This window comes from Pleurodeles waltl, chromosome 10 (genome assembly GCF_031143425.1).
Source record: "Pleurodeles waltl isolate 20211129_DDA chromosome 10, aPleWal1.hap1.20221129, whole genome shotgun sequence".
Taxonomy (NCBI): domain Eukaryota; kingdom Metazoa; phylum Chordata; class Amphibia; order Caudata; family Salamandridae; genus Pleurodeles; species Pleurodeles waltl.
This window is the reverse complement of record NC_090449.1, coordinates 803,305,855-803,322,297: the sequence shown is the minus strand read 5'-3', so window position 1 is coordinate 803,322,297 and position 16,443 is coordinate 803,305,855. Positions and strand designations below refer to the sequence as shown.

The window sequence follows — 16,443 nt, the reverse complement described above, 5'->3', positions numbered from 1 at the left end:
TGAAATGTGGGAAAAATTTGATTTTTTTAGCTAAATTTGAGGTTTGCTGAGGATTCTGGGTAAGAAAACATTGGGGGATCCACGCAAGTCATACCTCCCTGGATTCCCTTGAGTGTTTAGTTTTCAGAAATGTTTGGGTTTGGTAGGTTTCCCTATAAGGCTGCTGAGCCCAGGACCAAAAACGCAGGTCCCCAACCTCCGCAAAAACAGTTAGTTTAGTATTTGATGATTTTGATGTGTCCACATAGTGCTTTGGGGCATTTCCTGTCGTGGGCGCTAGGGTTACCCAAACAAGTGGGGTACCATTTATATCAGGTGACTTGGGGGAACGCTGGGTGGAAGGAAAATTGTGTCTCCTCTCAGATTCCAGAACTTTCTGTCACCGAAATGTGAGGAAAAAGTGTTTTTTGGCCAAATTTTGAGGTTTGCAAAGGATTCTGGGTAACAGAACCTGGTGAGAATCCCACAAGTCACCCCGTTCTGGATTCCCCTAGGTGTATAGTTTTCAAAAATGCACAGGTTTGGTAGGTTTTCCTAGGTGCCGGCTGAGCTAGAGGCCAAAATCTACAGCTAGGCACTTTCCAAAAAACATGTCAGTTTTCTTTGGGAAAATGTGATGTGTCCATGTTGCATTTCCTGTCGCAAGAATTAGGCCTACCCACGCAAGTCGGGTACCATTTCTATCGGGAGACTTGGGGGAATACAGAATGGCAGAACAAGTGTTATTGCCCCTTGTCTTTCGCTACATTTTTTCCTTCCAAATGTAAGACAGTGTGTAAAAAAGACGGCTATTTCAGAAATGCCCTGTAATTCACATGCTAGTATGGCCACCCCGGAATTTAGAGATGTGCAAATAACCACTGCTTCTCAACACCTTATCTTGTGCCCATTTTGTAAATACAAAGGTTTTCTTGATACCTATTTCTCACTTGTTATATTGCAGCAAATGAATTGCTGTGTGCCCAGAATAGAATGAAAACCCATTGTAAGGTGCAGCTCCTTTATTGGCTCTGGGTACCTAGGGTTATCTATCTAGGGTACCTATATATCACACAACCAGAAGAGTCCAGCAGATGTAACGGTATATTGCTTTAAAAAATCTGACATCACAGGAAAAAGTTACAGAGTAAAATGTGGAGAAAAATGGCTGTTTTGTTTTTACCTCAATTTCAATATTTTTTTCTTTCAGCTGCTTTTTCTGTAGGAAAACCTTGTGGGATCTACACAAGTGACCCCTTGCTAAATTTAGAACTTTGTTTATTTTTCAAAAATGTTTAGCTTTCCGGGATCCAGCCTTGGTTTCACACCTATTTCTGTCACTAACTGGAAGGAGGCTAAAAGCACAAAAAATAGTAAAAATGGGGTATGTCCCAGTAAAATGCCAAAATTGTGTTGAAAAATGTGTTTTCCTGATTCAAGTCTGCCTGTTCCTGAAAGCTGGGAAGATGGTGATTTTCACACTGCAAATTCTTTGTTGATGCCATTTTCAGGGAAAATAACACAAGCCTTCTTCTGCAGCCCTTTTTTCCTACTTTTTAAAAACGAAATATTTGCTGTATTTAGGCTAATTTCTTGGTCTCCTCCAGGGGAACCCACAAACTCTGGGTACCCCTAGAATCCCTAGGATGTTGGAAAAAAGGATGCAAATTTGGCATGGATAGCTTATGTGGACAAAACGTTATGAAGGCCGAAGCGTGAACTGCCCCAAATAGCCAAAAACAGGCTCGCCACAGGAGGGGAAAAGGCCTGGCAGCGAAGGGGTTAATCGAAACAGAATATTATTATTATTCTTTTCTTTTAGTTCAATTAGTGCTTTCATCTTTATTTACAGCAATCTTCAAAAAGTCTTTCCTAACCCTCCTCTTCTAAAATGTTATCCCTACTCTTTCTTGCAGTCTAGGAAAATATTTTTAATTATTTTTTCTTTAGCAACTATTTCAGTCTGAATAGTTCATTTAATAAAGTTTTTTTCAGACAGCTTTGTTTCTTTCAAAATCTTTTTCAGCAGCTTTTTCCAATTACAGATTAAATACGACATCAAGGTGAGTCAGGGGGCTCTTTACTCAAATCAAGCACATTCAGCACTTGGTTCACGTAGTAAGATCATCCAGGTGTAAAATACTTCTGACATGGTACTCTTGCTCTTTTTGATCTCTTGAGTATCTGTTGGTCTTCTCCTTCTGTGTCACTTAGACTGCTTAACTCTGTCTCCTCAGTGTTTTTGGCGGTATGCATTCCAACTGATGCACTTTGTCTTAATTCCTTTTAAACACAGGCTCTTTGCCATACAGCATTGTGAGAGACTCTTCTCGATCCCTTCTCCTGAATCCTCCTGTTGCTCCACTGCTGTTTCAACTGTCACTTTAGGTTGAGCTCTTGTTTGATCCTCTTCTTCATCAAAGGCTTCAGTGCCACTCTGTAACATATCAGGAAACTGGATCATTTCACCTGTCTGCAGTACTACACCCTCTCTTCTCTTTGCTGTTGTGCCTCTTGCTATTCTGCTCCTTGTCCCTGTACATCTTGTGGTGGTACCTTCTTCAGTGCTCTTGGTTCCGGCTCAAACACTATTTCTTCACATGGGTCTCTGGTTCTCTGGGTATGTGATGCATGCACTAAGTTTGGTACTCTGTCACATTTAACAGCAGTATTCATGATTAAGATTACCTGGTAGGGGCCTTTCCTCCTCGGCTCCGGACATGACTTTCTTACAAGTTTTTTAATTAGCACCCAGACTCCAGGGCTAATGTTGTGGCATTGATTTGGATATAGATTTGCAGTGACAGCTTCAACCTGTTGTGACACAGGATGCACCACACCAACCAATCCTTTGCAGTAATTGAGTATCATGTTATCTGTAATGCTCTTATGTGCAATTCATAGGTACATTAGGCAATCTAATTCCACATCTCATCAATATTTCATGTGGAGATACTCATCTCTTCCTATCAGGTGTACTCCAAAGGCTCATCAACACCAAGGGCAAAGCATCAGGCCATTTCAATGAAGTGGATGCACAAACCTTTGCCAACCTTGACTTTATGGTCCCAATAAGCTGCTCAACAATTCCAGAAGCCTCTGCATGATAGCCACAATGTAGTTTCTGCTCAACATGAAGTTCAGTACACAATATCTATATGATATCACTGTTTCAACAGCAGCTTTGCTACAGTGAGAGTGTATTGGGTAGGCTTCCGCCCATTGGGAGAAAATGCACACAATAACCAGGACATGTCTCACCCCATTGCACAGAGGCATCTTGATAAAATCTATCTCCACCTGGTTGAAGAGACCACCAGATCTCCCTATGTGACTCAGGGTAACTCGTGTTCCTTTCCCTAGACTCTGTTGACATGTAACACAACAGTGCAGGTCACAAGTGCTCAATAACGTGGAACTTCATCAGCATACCTGTTGCCGACTGACATATTCATTTCCCCTTCTGTGAACCTCACACTTAACAACCACAGTTGAGTTGGAAGCTGTAAAGTCTCCAATAGATTCTTTGTTTCATATGGGTGGTCCTGATGAGGTCTGCAGCCCTGCAGTAATTCACTTTCTCATTATTTATTATTATTATTATTATTATTATTTATTTTTGGCTACTGCATTGCCATAGTTAATTCCATGAGTACCTTCCTTTATCTTTATTCCTCACACATCAGTGCTCTTCCTTTGGTCATTTCTGGGTAAGCCGGTTTTCATCCAGTTTTGAACTCATTGGTTTTTACGCTATTTGTTTCATTTTTAGTACTGAATGCTGTCCCCTCTACTTACAGGTACTTTTGGCCCCTCACAAATGCAGCTGCTCTCTCAGGACTAATTTATTTGTTTCCCTAGCCCTATGGAACAAACAACCAGTAGCTATTTTCCCTTTTTCAATGTTCTTTATTTCATTACTGTTGGGATGTCTTTACTAATTTATCTCTATATCAGTCCCCCAGGTTATTGTAAGTCCTGATGAGACCCAGGTATCCCTGTATGGATCAAAACACTGTCAACAGTTCAAAAGAAAGACCCCTGAATTGCTAATTTCACATAGGGACTTGCCCTGTGTGCCTATGTGTATTGTTACCAACTGTGGCTGCCTGTCACTGTTCCAATACACCAACTATTGTCACAATGATAGAAACCACCTTCTCTAGTTTTGGTGTGTTTCACTTGGGGTGCACGTTTTCACCATTTTGTCTGCTCGCCATTGAAAGAAAATCTTTTCTGCAGTTTGATATTATATTTCACAAACCTGTTAAATATACATGACAAGTTTGACACTGGTTGCATTATGGATTATGGACTCATGCTTGACAGATTGTATTCTGTCTCAATGAAGATATTATTTTATTCGATTAATTCTATGCGAAACGTCCTGCTTCAATTTATGTGCACGATAAATGAGTTTCAAGTGAACATTTGTTTCATGTTAAAATATCTGTAATTATACTCACTCTGATGTAAGCTATTAGAGTACAAGCTCAGGTAAGGGTAATCAGTTCTACAACTTATGCTGAGGTTACACCTCAAAGCCATGAAGCTTCCACAATTTTTTTAATTTTACAGACAGCATAAGCTGCTCTCAGGGCAACCTCATTGGTCCTCCGACCTGAGCCATCCACAAAGATTACATAATTAGACTCCATCAATAGTTCCTCTTTCATGTCTGGTCTTGGCTAGGTGCATAAGTCTGTGACAGCTAGACAATCATGTTCAAAGTTATCATATTCATCACTTTCAGGCAATGGCAACAATGTAGTGGGATTTAAAACCTGGCACCTTTTTAATGTTAAATTATCAGAAACAAGGATTTTGTTCTCATAGTCAGTAAGTCAAGAACCTGTTATGTACTAGGCCTTTGTTATAGTAGGCATCATTTCAATGGAGTGAGGGACTGTAACAGTTAAAGAGTATCCCATCATAATGCTTTTGCGCCTCTCGATGTTGACACCAATAGCTGTCACTGATTTGAGACAATTGGGCAGTCCTGTGGCCACATGATCAAGGGTAGTTGAAAAATAGGCCACTGGTTTCCTTGAGCCACTGTGCATCTAAGTAAGCACAGGGAGAGTGCAGCCCTCCCTCTTACTGCAAATCAATGTGAACATCCTGCTGTAATCTGGCAATGCTAGTGCTGGGGTATGACAGAGACTTTCTCTCAGCTCTGGGAAATCTTTCAGTATTCGTTCTCCCATGGAAGCCGATCAGTCACATTTTTCTGTGTCAGCCTCAGTAAAGGCTTAGGCACTAGGGAAACATTCGGTATCTACTGTCTACAGTAGCCAACCATTCCTAGGAACATACTAACTTTTCTCTGCGTTTTGGGTGGATTCGCCCTCAAAATGGTTCTTATCCTTTCCTGTGACACCTTTTTTGTTCCTTTTTCAATTATATGTACCAAATATTGGACTTCGCTTTGACAGTTTTGCAATTTGCTTGGGAATACTTTATGTCAATTTTTAGCTAGGTGATTAAACAGCACAATGGTATTCTGTCCGCAGACTTCCTTAGTGCTTGATGCCACAAGTAGGTGATCAATGAATTGCACCAGAACTGAGTTGTAAGGTACCTGCCAAGACGCGTGCGTTTTCTTTAAAATCTGGTTGAACATAAGACTTTCAATATAACCTTGTGGAACTTAGCACCATGCCAAAACTCTCTCTCAAAAGACGAAATAGGATAGGAATTGGCTAGCCTCAGGCAATGGTATGGATAAAGAAGGCTTAGCAAAGGTCCACGACAGTGAATCGTTCTGTAGTGTACGGAATTAGGAAAAAAAATGGTGGCTGGAATCGGTATTAAGGGACAACATGGAACAAGTATATTGTTAATCCTTTGAAGATCTTGGACAATCATGTACTTGCAATTGCATTTCTGCAAACCCATGATTGACGAATTACAAGGACTCTCAATGACCTCTCTCAGAATCTCTTTCCTTAACATATCCTCAATTACTGGTGTTATTCCTTCCACTGTTTCTGATGTCAAATGATATGGCTTTGGTCTTGGGAAAACAGCATTTTGCTTCGCTGTAATATGGACTGATCCTGCCCCTTTAATTATTCGCATGTCTTTCCTGTGAAATCCCATAGTTGTGGGTTCACAGTCACTCTTAAATCAGGGGGCAATTCTTCTGTTCTCATTGCATATAGTTCTACAGTCTCTTGTTGGGTTAATTTAAACTCCATGTCCTCATCATGAGTCTGAATCTAAATTCCATTCAGTTTAAAATAGATTGTACAATTTAATTAAGCTGCACAATAAATCTCTTCCTAACAGGTTTACAAGACTCAAGTCACACATAACAAACTGATGCTTTTCTTCAAATTAGCCTATTTTTACAGGAACTTCTATTGAAACTAGATATGTAATCTGTTTATTTGTAACACTTACAACTTGGATCTTCTTTCCCGAGGGTGTTAGGTTTGGGACTTCTGCTGTTCTAACAGTTGAATGGGTAGCACCAGTGTCAATAAGAAATGATTCTATGTGGACATTTGCCTCACCTTCTACTGAGGATTCACTCTGGTCTGCCTCCAAGACTTTGCTAACTATAAAGTCTTCCTCACCCCTCAGTCGGCAGCAGTGGAAATTGTCAGAGCAAAATCTTTTGCCTCCTAACATAGGGAACTGTTGAAACGGGTTCTGGTTTTGGGTTTGAAATGAATTTCCATAAACTTTGGGCACTTGATTCATGTTAAATCTGGAATTGCCCACATTCTGTGGGGCCGTTGGGGCTTGTGAAACCTGCATCAATGGAACTTGTGTCTGCACAGGCACATTCTGCATTTATATGTGATTTCCTCCTTGCATTCTATCTGGATTCAGTCTACACTCCCTCTTTCAATGCCCGATCTTGTTAAAGATGTGAAATGGAGTCATTTTCTTTAACGTTGCAACATCTGCACCTGAGTTTCGATCAATCAGAACCCCTCGACCTCTGCATTGTGAAACAACCATACTTCCTTCAACACCTTGCAATCCAGCTTGAAACCCAACTCCTTGCTTGTCATTCTGAAAAATGACATCTTGCATTGCACCAAAATTCCCTGCACACATCTGATTCTGAAAACCATTTTTTGCCATATTCATCTATGCCAACATAAAGGTCTCCTTCAGCTTCCTCTGTTTCATCTCCTCTTCATCACTACAATACTTTTCATATTTCAAGGTCTAATCCAACAACTTTGCCAACAAAGCATATTCTACTGTATATGCTGGCAAATCTCAAGTGTCAACCAAAAAACAAACTGTGAAATAAAGAATCCCATATCACTCAGCTCAAGATTTGTTTGACCTGTGTGTTGCTGAAATGTCTTCAACATCCGCTCATAATGCTCATTCATGTACTCTTTCACCTCTTGATGAATTCTATTCAGCCTCCCATAATCCAAATCCTTTGCATGCACTCTGCCTTTGAGGAAAGTAATCACCTCATTGTAGTTCTCCATCACAATAAGGGATGGCGCATTAGTGCGGGAATATTTTGGAGGCTCTGAACTTGGCCAATGTACAGCAATTTTGCATTCAACCTACAAATCGTTTTGAACAAGAATATCAAAGAATGTATTCAAATCAATCCACAACACTTTCAAACTTTTAATAAATCTTTCTTGTATATACCACTGCATACAGTTCTCCCTCAATTTTAAGAATTTATTCTTAAATGATGCAAGATCTCCCCTACTCCAGGGCACATGAACATATCCTCCACCTGGTACCTCTCTCAATGGGTAAGCCAAAGCTTTTCCTTCATCCAGGGGACTTGGAGGTGGCTTTCCTTTTAGCTCTATCACATCTGATTGTTTCTTTTGTTCTTTTCATGTTTTTTGCCCATTTGCTTTCTAATTTCTCAAATTCACTCAATTTTTGAATGCATTTTACTTTATATTGTGTTTTTTTTCACTTTCCCGAAGAACACATTGTCTCAATTGATTCATCATCCAAATATACCCTGTTACTTTCCTGCAATGGGACACTTTTTGTAAGATCAACTTCATATTTTCTGGGCAGTTCAATTAATTTATACTGTATAAGGCTGCTCACCTAGTAATTTCTTTGCGCAAATAGCTCAAACCTTTCTCTTGATATTGTTTAACATGTTGTAAAACCAAACACTCTCTAATTATTTCCTAAAGTTATTTTTTTATCCTAGGATATTCAATGGTCTTTGGACTATTCCTGGTTGCTTCCTCAAACCATGGAGGACAAATCCCATCTTCAATTTCTTTTCATCCTCTTTTTCATTTTTGTCCTCCCTAATTGTTGGCTTGTTCAGTTTCTCAGATTTCTCATTAATAATGGAAGGATATAATCTAGTTCCTTCCACTATATTTTTTTCTCCTACTCGTCTGTTGCTCATTCTGTATTGTATCTGCACAATTTCTCATAACGTTTTGTTCATCTCTGATATTTCTCTCTCTGGTATGAGCCATCTTCTTCGAAGCACTTAGTGCTTCAAATTGAGTAGGTCAAGGAGGTGACGTCATGTCACAAAGTTTTTGTCTTATTCTGTCAATAACTCTCAAATTAAATGTACCTCCTCTAGGAAAGCTCAATGCAAAATAAATGTACCTCATCTAAAAACAGCCTTTTCAAGAAAGCTGAAACTAGAATAAAATGATTAAGAAGTTATTTTCTATAATGAAAGCATAACACGAGAGACTGCTGTAGTGCACGTTAGACCCATCCTGTCCAGCAGGGTAGTACTTAAAACAAGAAAGGCGGGCCAAACTAAAACAATTGTACAGAGTTGAACTGATGATAACTTTCTGAGTGTACCTTTCTAAAAAGCTTGATTCAACATGCATCAGAAAAGAAATGGAACATGTTAGTCATTCACCTTCATAGATATGCGCTTTATCCCTGTTCAAAGTTAACTTGTCTTTATGTGTACTAGTGTACTATCTGGTTGTGGATTATTAAAGAAACTTGTTCATCGAGGAAGTCCATTATTAAAACCAAGTTCCTGGTGCTATAAGTTTAAACACCATTTACCTATAAATGTAAACACCATTTACTGCTCAAATTCAAATCCTCATCTTCGAGAAGGCTTTTTTCTGTTGGGCTGTAGTAAATGTTGACTGTAGATATGTTCCATTTGTTGAATGTGTCTGTGCTTACCAGTGCTGTTTAGGCTCCATGCATGACTGCTCTTCTCTCTTTGATTCAAAGGTTCCCATTCCAATAACGGAAGATCTCCACCTGATTGGTATGTTGACTGATGATGCCACAGTAGCTGCATGGAATAATGAAGGATTGCCCGGTGATAGGATGTCAACAGAAAATGCAACAATTCTTACAAACTGTAAACGATGGCCGTTGATGATAGATCCACAGCAGCAGGGAGCTAAATGGATAAAGAATAAATATGGAGCTGAGCTAAAAGTAATACATCTAGGAGACAAGGGGTATGTGCTTAGTACATTCTTCTATATGTTTTTTAATATAGTGAACCCCGTGTATTAAGGTTCTATGCTCTTGCTCTGGATACATTTACATGAGCAGTCTTTCCTTTTGGGCAAACTATTTAAATCTCGTTCTTGTGATTCCAGGTTTCAACTTTAGCCAAAAAACCCAGTTTTTGCCTGCTCTGTGCTTGGTACTCAGCAATTTTACACCAGGCTTCAAATATTTCTCCTAACGACTGGTTAAAAAAAAAAGAAAAGGTCCTATTTTTTTGGGGCACAGCTCAGTCGCTGTAATGGTCATTTTTAGGTTGAAGCATACCAGACAAGCAATGTCTTGGGGACATTCAGAAAGCTTCCCTGTGAACGAATTCCATTTGTTGTTTGCCATTGGCTTTGGTTTGTAGCTCACATTTGCTTGCTTTCTTTTTGCTGGCTTTATTTGTATTAAGCTGTCCAGCTCAAGTTCCTCCCTTCCCTTGCCAAAACCTTATTTACTGTATTCTTTCACTAGTGCTTGCTTCATTTCTGTAAACAGGCCTTTAAATCTTGTTCTTATCTTGTCACATTTTCTGTGCATTCAAAATAGAGGCGAAATGTCAGGCGATCTCTTCAACGAGCCTGGTGTTTTCTTTTCTTTCTCTTACTTCAGAGAGAGAGGATTTATGTGACAATCATGCGGGGTACGGGTGGTGTGCTAAAGGAAGGCGGGACTATTTTAATTTGTTTGTGGCACACAACAAAATTTAAATGTCTGTAAATTAACCTTGCAGATATTTCAGAATTGGAACAGTCCAAATGAAGCACATGTTTGATAATTCTGAAGTGTGGTGGAAAACAATATTTATATATGTTGATTAAATATTTTAAAATGATCAAAACAAATCAATACACAAGTAGATTACATTTCCACACATTTTCATTTGTGCGCTGTATACTTTTATCATTAAAACTGTATGTCTGTGCAAATATAATGGTGATTTCAATTGAATGGTGCAAGTGAAGTGTGCTCCAACACCAGGCATATTCCACTCTATGCTTCTCCACTTTACTTGCACCTCTCCGCTTTACACCACTCTGCAGTCTGCACCACTGCACTTCACTCCACGCCGCTCTGCTCTACACCACTCTACTCTATGCCAATTCACTCTACTCTACACAACTGCAATCTTCACCACTGCACTCTACACCAGTCCAGTCCACTCCACTCTACTGTGCACAACTCCACTCTGTCACTCCACTCCACGCCACTCTGCAACACTTCACTCTAAGCCACTGCACTCTATGCCATACACTCCATGCCAATGCACTCTACTCTGTACTACTCCACTCTATGCCCTTGCACTCTATGCCAACTCACTGTATGCCACTCTAATCTACTCTGCACAACTATATTCTGTGCAACTGTTTTCTACACCACTTTTCCCCATTACTCTATACTACTATTTGCCACCTCACTCTACTGTGTATTACTCCACTCTATGCCACTTCAGTCTACTCTGAAACAATATACTTTATGCCACTGCACTTTACACCACTCTACGTGAATGCACTCTAAGCCAATGCAATGCATCATTGTAGTCTACTCCACTGCTCTTTATGCCACTCTCCACCACTGCACTCCACAACACTCTACTCTGCAACACTGCACTCATCCCCACTGACCTCTACTCTGCACTAGTGCTCTCTACGCCACTCCACTATGCAGCACTCCACTGTAAGCCACTGCACTACACCACTCCTCTCTATGCCACTAAACTCTATGCTACTACACTCTGCACTATTCCATATCACTGCACTCTATGCCACTCAACTCTTCACCACTGCACTCTCCACCATTGTATTCTATACCACTGCACTCTGTCACTCTACTCTGCACCACTGCACTCTGCAGCACCGCATTATACTATGCACGACTCTAATATACACCACGACATTCAACGGCACTGCATTGTATGCCACTGAATTCTATGCTGCTGCATTCTATGCCACTCTACTCTGCAAAACTCCATGTCAATGCACTCTACACTAGTCCACTCTACGCCACTCCACTCCACTGTAGCCCAATCTAGGCCATTGCACTCTATTCTGCTCCACTCAGCACCACTGCACTCTACTCTGCGCCACTTTATTCTTCACAACTGCACTAAATGCCAATACATTCTATGCCACTCTACACCACTGCACTTAACACTCTACTCTGCAACACTGCACTCTACGCCACTGAACTGTACTCCAGTCTACTCTGCACTACTGCATTATCTGCCAATGCACTCTACACCACTCCACTCTTTGTCACTCTACTCTACATCACTCCACTCTACACCACTGTTTTGTGTGCCACTGCACTCTATGGCATTATAATCTACTCTGCACTGTTCTACGCCACTCTACTCTGCAGCACTCTTTGCCACTCTACTCTGCACCACTCTACACCACTGCACTCTATGCAACTCTACTATGCACTTTACACCACTCTACTCTTTGCCACTCTACTCTGCATCACTACACTGTACAATGCTCCATTTGAATAGGCTGAATTCTATGCCGCTGCACTGTATGCCACTTTACTCTGCAACACTCTACGGCAATGCACTCTACACTACTCCACTCTGCTCTACGCCACTCCACTGTATCCCACGCTACGTGACTCCACTCCATGCCATCAATACACAGCACCCTATGCCACTCTTCAACAGTCTACTCTACTCTTTGCCATTCCACTCTGACACTCCATGCCACTCTCCTTTATGCCACTAACATTTAGTCATGTTGAACAGCAGCTCCACTGGTGTGCAACATGGCTAAAACACATTGGCAAATCCAATAGCTCTCGCATAGGCAAGACCTATTGGCTTTGCCAATGCTTGTTAGATGTGGTGTGCCAACCAACCTCTAGTTTTCACGAAAAATATCATATAATAATTATAGAAAGAGGCCTAGGGCCCCCCTTCAGAGTGTGAGCCTACAGTTTTCATATTTAAAATTGGGCAATTAGTCATTGGTCTTCCGCCGATTACCATGTCATTCAGATTTTATACTCTCCAACACAACAGGCATTAGTATATGGAGTTTTAGGCAGTCTCTGAGGCGGCTTTTGAGACCGCGTCAGGAAAAGCATCAAGTACCACAGTAGTCTCTGTTTGGGCACCCAGGAGTCACTGCACACTGTCTTTTTTAGAGGGCCTAATAGGGAGCAGTGTGCATGGGGCTCAGAGGTTAGTATCTCGACACAACAAGCTCACGGCATATGGAACGGAACCATGGTTTTAGACACTGAAAATAAGAGGAGCAGTGACAGAGTGCTATCCATTCGTTTCTGCCAATCGGTATATACACACTTCATGCACTGCTTTCCAGGTCTGAGCGCTGGTCTCTTCCCACGTTCTCTCCAGTGACATCTGCAGCCCTCCTCTAGCAGAGGTGCAGTCTGAGAGTGAGATCAGAAGAAACGTTTTGTGCATCTTTTGTGTCCGTAGCCTCATATCTCCTCAGCGTTTGCGCCGCTCTATGCAGCACCCCGTCCTGTGTGCATGGGGGCTTTGGTAGAAAGAGAAGCCGCAGTTCTTGCAGCCATGCAATATAGTAGTGTGACGTCAAGGGCACCATTTAGTGTGTGGTTAATGTCGACATATTTTAATCTCCTCAGAGTTTTCTCCAGGTGCACAAGCTGCCGGGGATAAAATACCAGGAGTAAGCAGTTCAAGCATTAGGGGGTCATTCCAACCCTGGCGGTCGGTGTTAAAGCAGCAGTAAAACCGCTAACAGGCTGGCGGTAAAAAAAATGCAATTCCGACCCTGGCGGAAACCGCCAACAGAGACCGCCACTTCAACACACCGCCCGCCACGGCGGGACAAACAAACAGTGCGGCGGTCACCACCAACAGACAGGCGGGAGACAATGTACCACCCACCCTATCACAACCCACCAATCCGCCACTTTTTCCGGGGCGGTAGCCCCGCCGATAAAAACACGGCGGAAACAGCCATTTCAAACGGAAAACGCTCACCTCCATACACCCCACGAGGAATCTGGACAGCATGGAACCCGAACTCCACATCCTCCCAGCGATTGTCTTCCTGCTACTCTACCAGGAGCACGAACGCCGGCGCAGAAGACAACAGTGAGTACTGCACCTACGACACAGGGGAGGGGGGAGGCAAAAAATTACGGGGACACACATATGCGACACACCCACCCTCACCCTCACCCACTACAACACACACATCAATGCATAGCAAGACATCACAGTTACCCCCCCAAGCCCCCATAAGAATGCAAAGACAAAAGGAAATGATTATAAACATTGGAATATATTGTATGACTGGCTTTAAAATATATCACACATCTAAAACTTTTATATACATAAATTGTCCAGTCCGATATTTGTATCAGGCATTGTTCGTGGACCATGGGGCCCAAATCACATGGGCAAAGCCCACACAGGATACCTGACTCCAACGGAGAGAACACTGCAGGGGCATCAGATACCAAAACTACAGGCACCTCAGGGGGAAGGGAAGAGGGGGCACCTCAGCCAGATGAGTCCACGATGCCAGATCCACGCGGGGCCTCCATGGCCACTGTTCCATCCTGGGGAGTGCAAAGCCACAGTCTCTCAAGTCTCTACAGTGGGTGGGTTGCCCACTGTTCCATCCTGGGGTGTGCAAAGCCACAGTCTCTCAAGTCTCTACAGTGGGTGGCTTGCCCACTGTTCCATCCTGGGGAGTGCAAAGCCACAGTCTCTCAAGTCTCTACAGTGGGTGGCTTGCCCACTGTTCCATCCTGGGGAGTGCAAAGCCACAGTCTCAAGTTTCTACAGTGGGTGGCTTGCCCACTGTTCTATCCTGGGGAGTACAAAGCCACAGTCTCTCAAGTCAATATCAGTCTCCACTGGTACTGGAGGGGGACTAGTGCCCAGAGTGCTTCGTGCAGCCCTGCCCGACACAGATGCGGGCCTGCCCCTTCCGCAATGGGCCAGCGGTGCTTGAGACGGCGGTGCCCAGTTCAGCGGTGCTTGAGACGGCGGTGCCCAGCGCAGCGGTGCTTGAGATGAAGGGCCCAGTTCAGCGGTGCTTGAGATGAAGGGCCCAGCGCAGCAGTGCTTGAGATGAAGGGCCCAGTTCAGCAGTGCTTGAGACGGCGGTGCCCAGCGCAGCGGTGCTTGAGACGTAGGGCCCAGTTCAGCGGTGCTTGAGACGGCGGTGCCCAGTTCAGCGGTGCTTGAGACGGCGGTGCCCAGTTCAGCGGTGCTTGAGACGGCGGTGCCCAGCGCAGCGGTGCTTGAGATGAAGGGCCCAGTTCAGCGGTGCTTGAGATGAAGGGCCCAGCGCAGCGGTGCTTGAGATGAAGGGCCCAGCGCAGCGGTGCTTGAGATGAAGGGCCCAGTTCAGCGGTGCTTGAGACGGCGGTGCCCAGCGCAGCGGTGCTTGAGATGAAGGGCCCAGTTCAGCGGTGCTTGAGACGGCGGTGCCCAGCGCAGCGGTGCTTGAGATGAAGGGCCCAGTTCAGCAGTGCTTCGGATGACTGCCCAGTTCAGCGGATCCGCCCATGGCGTGGAGGTCATTCGCCACCTGACCTGCGGCTGGCTGCGCTTTCCTGCCCACCTGGGATGGGCCTGGTGGGGCCCTCCTGGGCTGCAGTACCGGGCCTGTTGGTGTCCTCCTGCCCACCTGGGATGGGGCATGCGGGGCCCTCCTGCACAGCTGGGCTGCTGGCGGTCTTGTCGGGCGTGCTGCCCTTCCCAGCCTTACCTGTTCACCTGTGGCCCTTCCCCACCTTTGGCGGTGTGCCAGCTGGCACCACACTCCCTGCCGGAGCCATGGTAGGGATTTTGGTCCCAGGTGTTTTAGGCCTCTCGCGCCGGCCACTGACCATCTTCGCATGTTTTTTCGGGGGTGGGCTGCCCGTGCCTTGGCTCCCTACTGAACTGGCTGCCCTTGAGGGTGGGGGACTCCACAGTCCATGGCAGACTGTCTTCACAGGGCCCGCTTTTGTGGTGGCTGAGGTGCTGACTGGAGTCCTATTAGATGGACGGGGTGGGGGAGTTGTTGGAAAGAGGTCAAGTTTTGATAGGAAAATAAGTTTAGGAAGAGAGGGACGGGTAGGTGTAGTAGGTATGGGAGTGGAGGAAGAGGTTGTGGTTGTAGGAGTTTGAAGTCTGCTGTCTTTGGGTGCAGGTGCTTGGGCTGGAGGCTGTCGTGAGGTGGATGGCTTTTGGGTGGGTGGCTGCCTGCGTTTGTGTAGCTTGAAAGAGGGGGTGACAGACACACTGGGAGAGGACACAGGGGACGTGTGAATGGTAGTGGGGGTGGTGACTGCACGTGTGCGGGGGGTTCTGGTGTGTGTGCTGGTGTTGGACGTAGTGGCTGAAGATGTTGTGCATCCAGGTGTGAGTGGAGACGTGACAGGGAGGGAGGAGGGAGATGAGGAGGAGGGGGACATAGTGGAGGCAGTGGGTGTTGGTATGTGTGCATGTGGATGTTGCTTGTGTGAATGCTTGTGTGATGTGTGGTGCTTATGTCTGTCATAGCTTCCCTTGGGTGTTGAGGTGTGTGCAGGCTGGTCTGATGGTGTGTCTGGGATAGGCAGAGGTACAGGGGATTGGGTATGGGTGGAGGAAGTTGGGGGGGGAGGCTAGAGACAGGGACAATTGCTGCCATCAGTGCTGAGGCCAGAGTCTTGAACGATCGCTGATGGGCAGCCTGACCAGAATGAATGCCCTCCAGGTATGCATTACTCTGGTGCACCTCCCTTTCTACACCCTGTATGGCATTCAAAAGGGTAGACTGCCCAACAATGAGCGTCCTCAGGAGGTCAATGACCTCCTCACTGAGGGCAGCAGGGGTGACTGGGGCAGGGCCTGAGGTGCCTGGGGCGAAGGAGATGCCCACCTTCCTGAGTGAGCGGGCACGGGGCAAACGCTGAGGGGCTGCTGGGAGGGCGGTGCTGGTGCGCTGGGTGGCGGCTGTACCTGTTGTTGCAGGGGGCACGGATGTTGCTGCCACCACAAGGGAGCTCTGTTCAGAGGACGAGTCGCTGTCA

At 44.5% G+C, this 16,443-nt stretch overlaps 1 protein-coding gene across 1 annotated transcript in view; it reads left to right on the top strand.

Annotated features, from left to right (window-relative positions):
- DNAH11 (dynein axonemal heavy chain 11) overlaps nucleotides 1–16,443 on the top strand; it is a 2,866,633-nt gene that overhangs the window by 2,266,623 nt on the left and 583,567 nt on the right. The window contains exon 64 of the mRNA XM_069211469.1: nucleotides 9,166–9,401. Coding sequence (XP_069067570.1) covers nucleotides 9,166–9,401 — 236 coding nt within the window. The remainder of the gene's footprint in view (nucleotides 1–9,165; nucleotides 9,402–16,443) is intronic.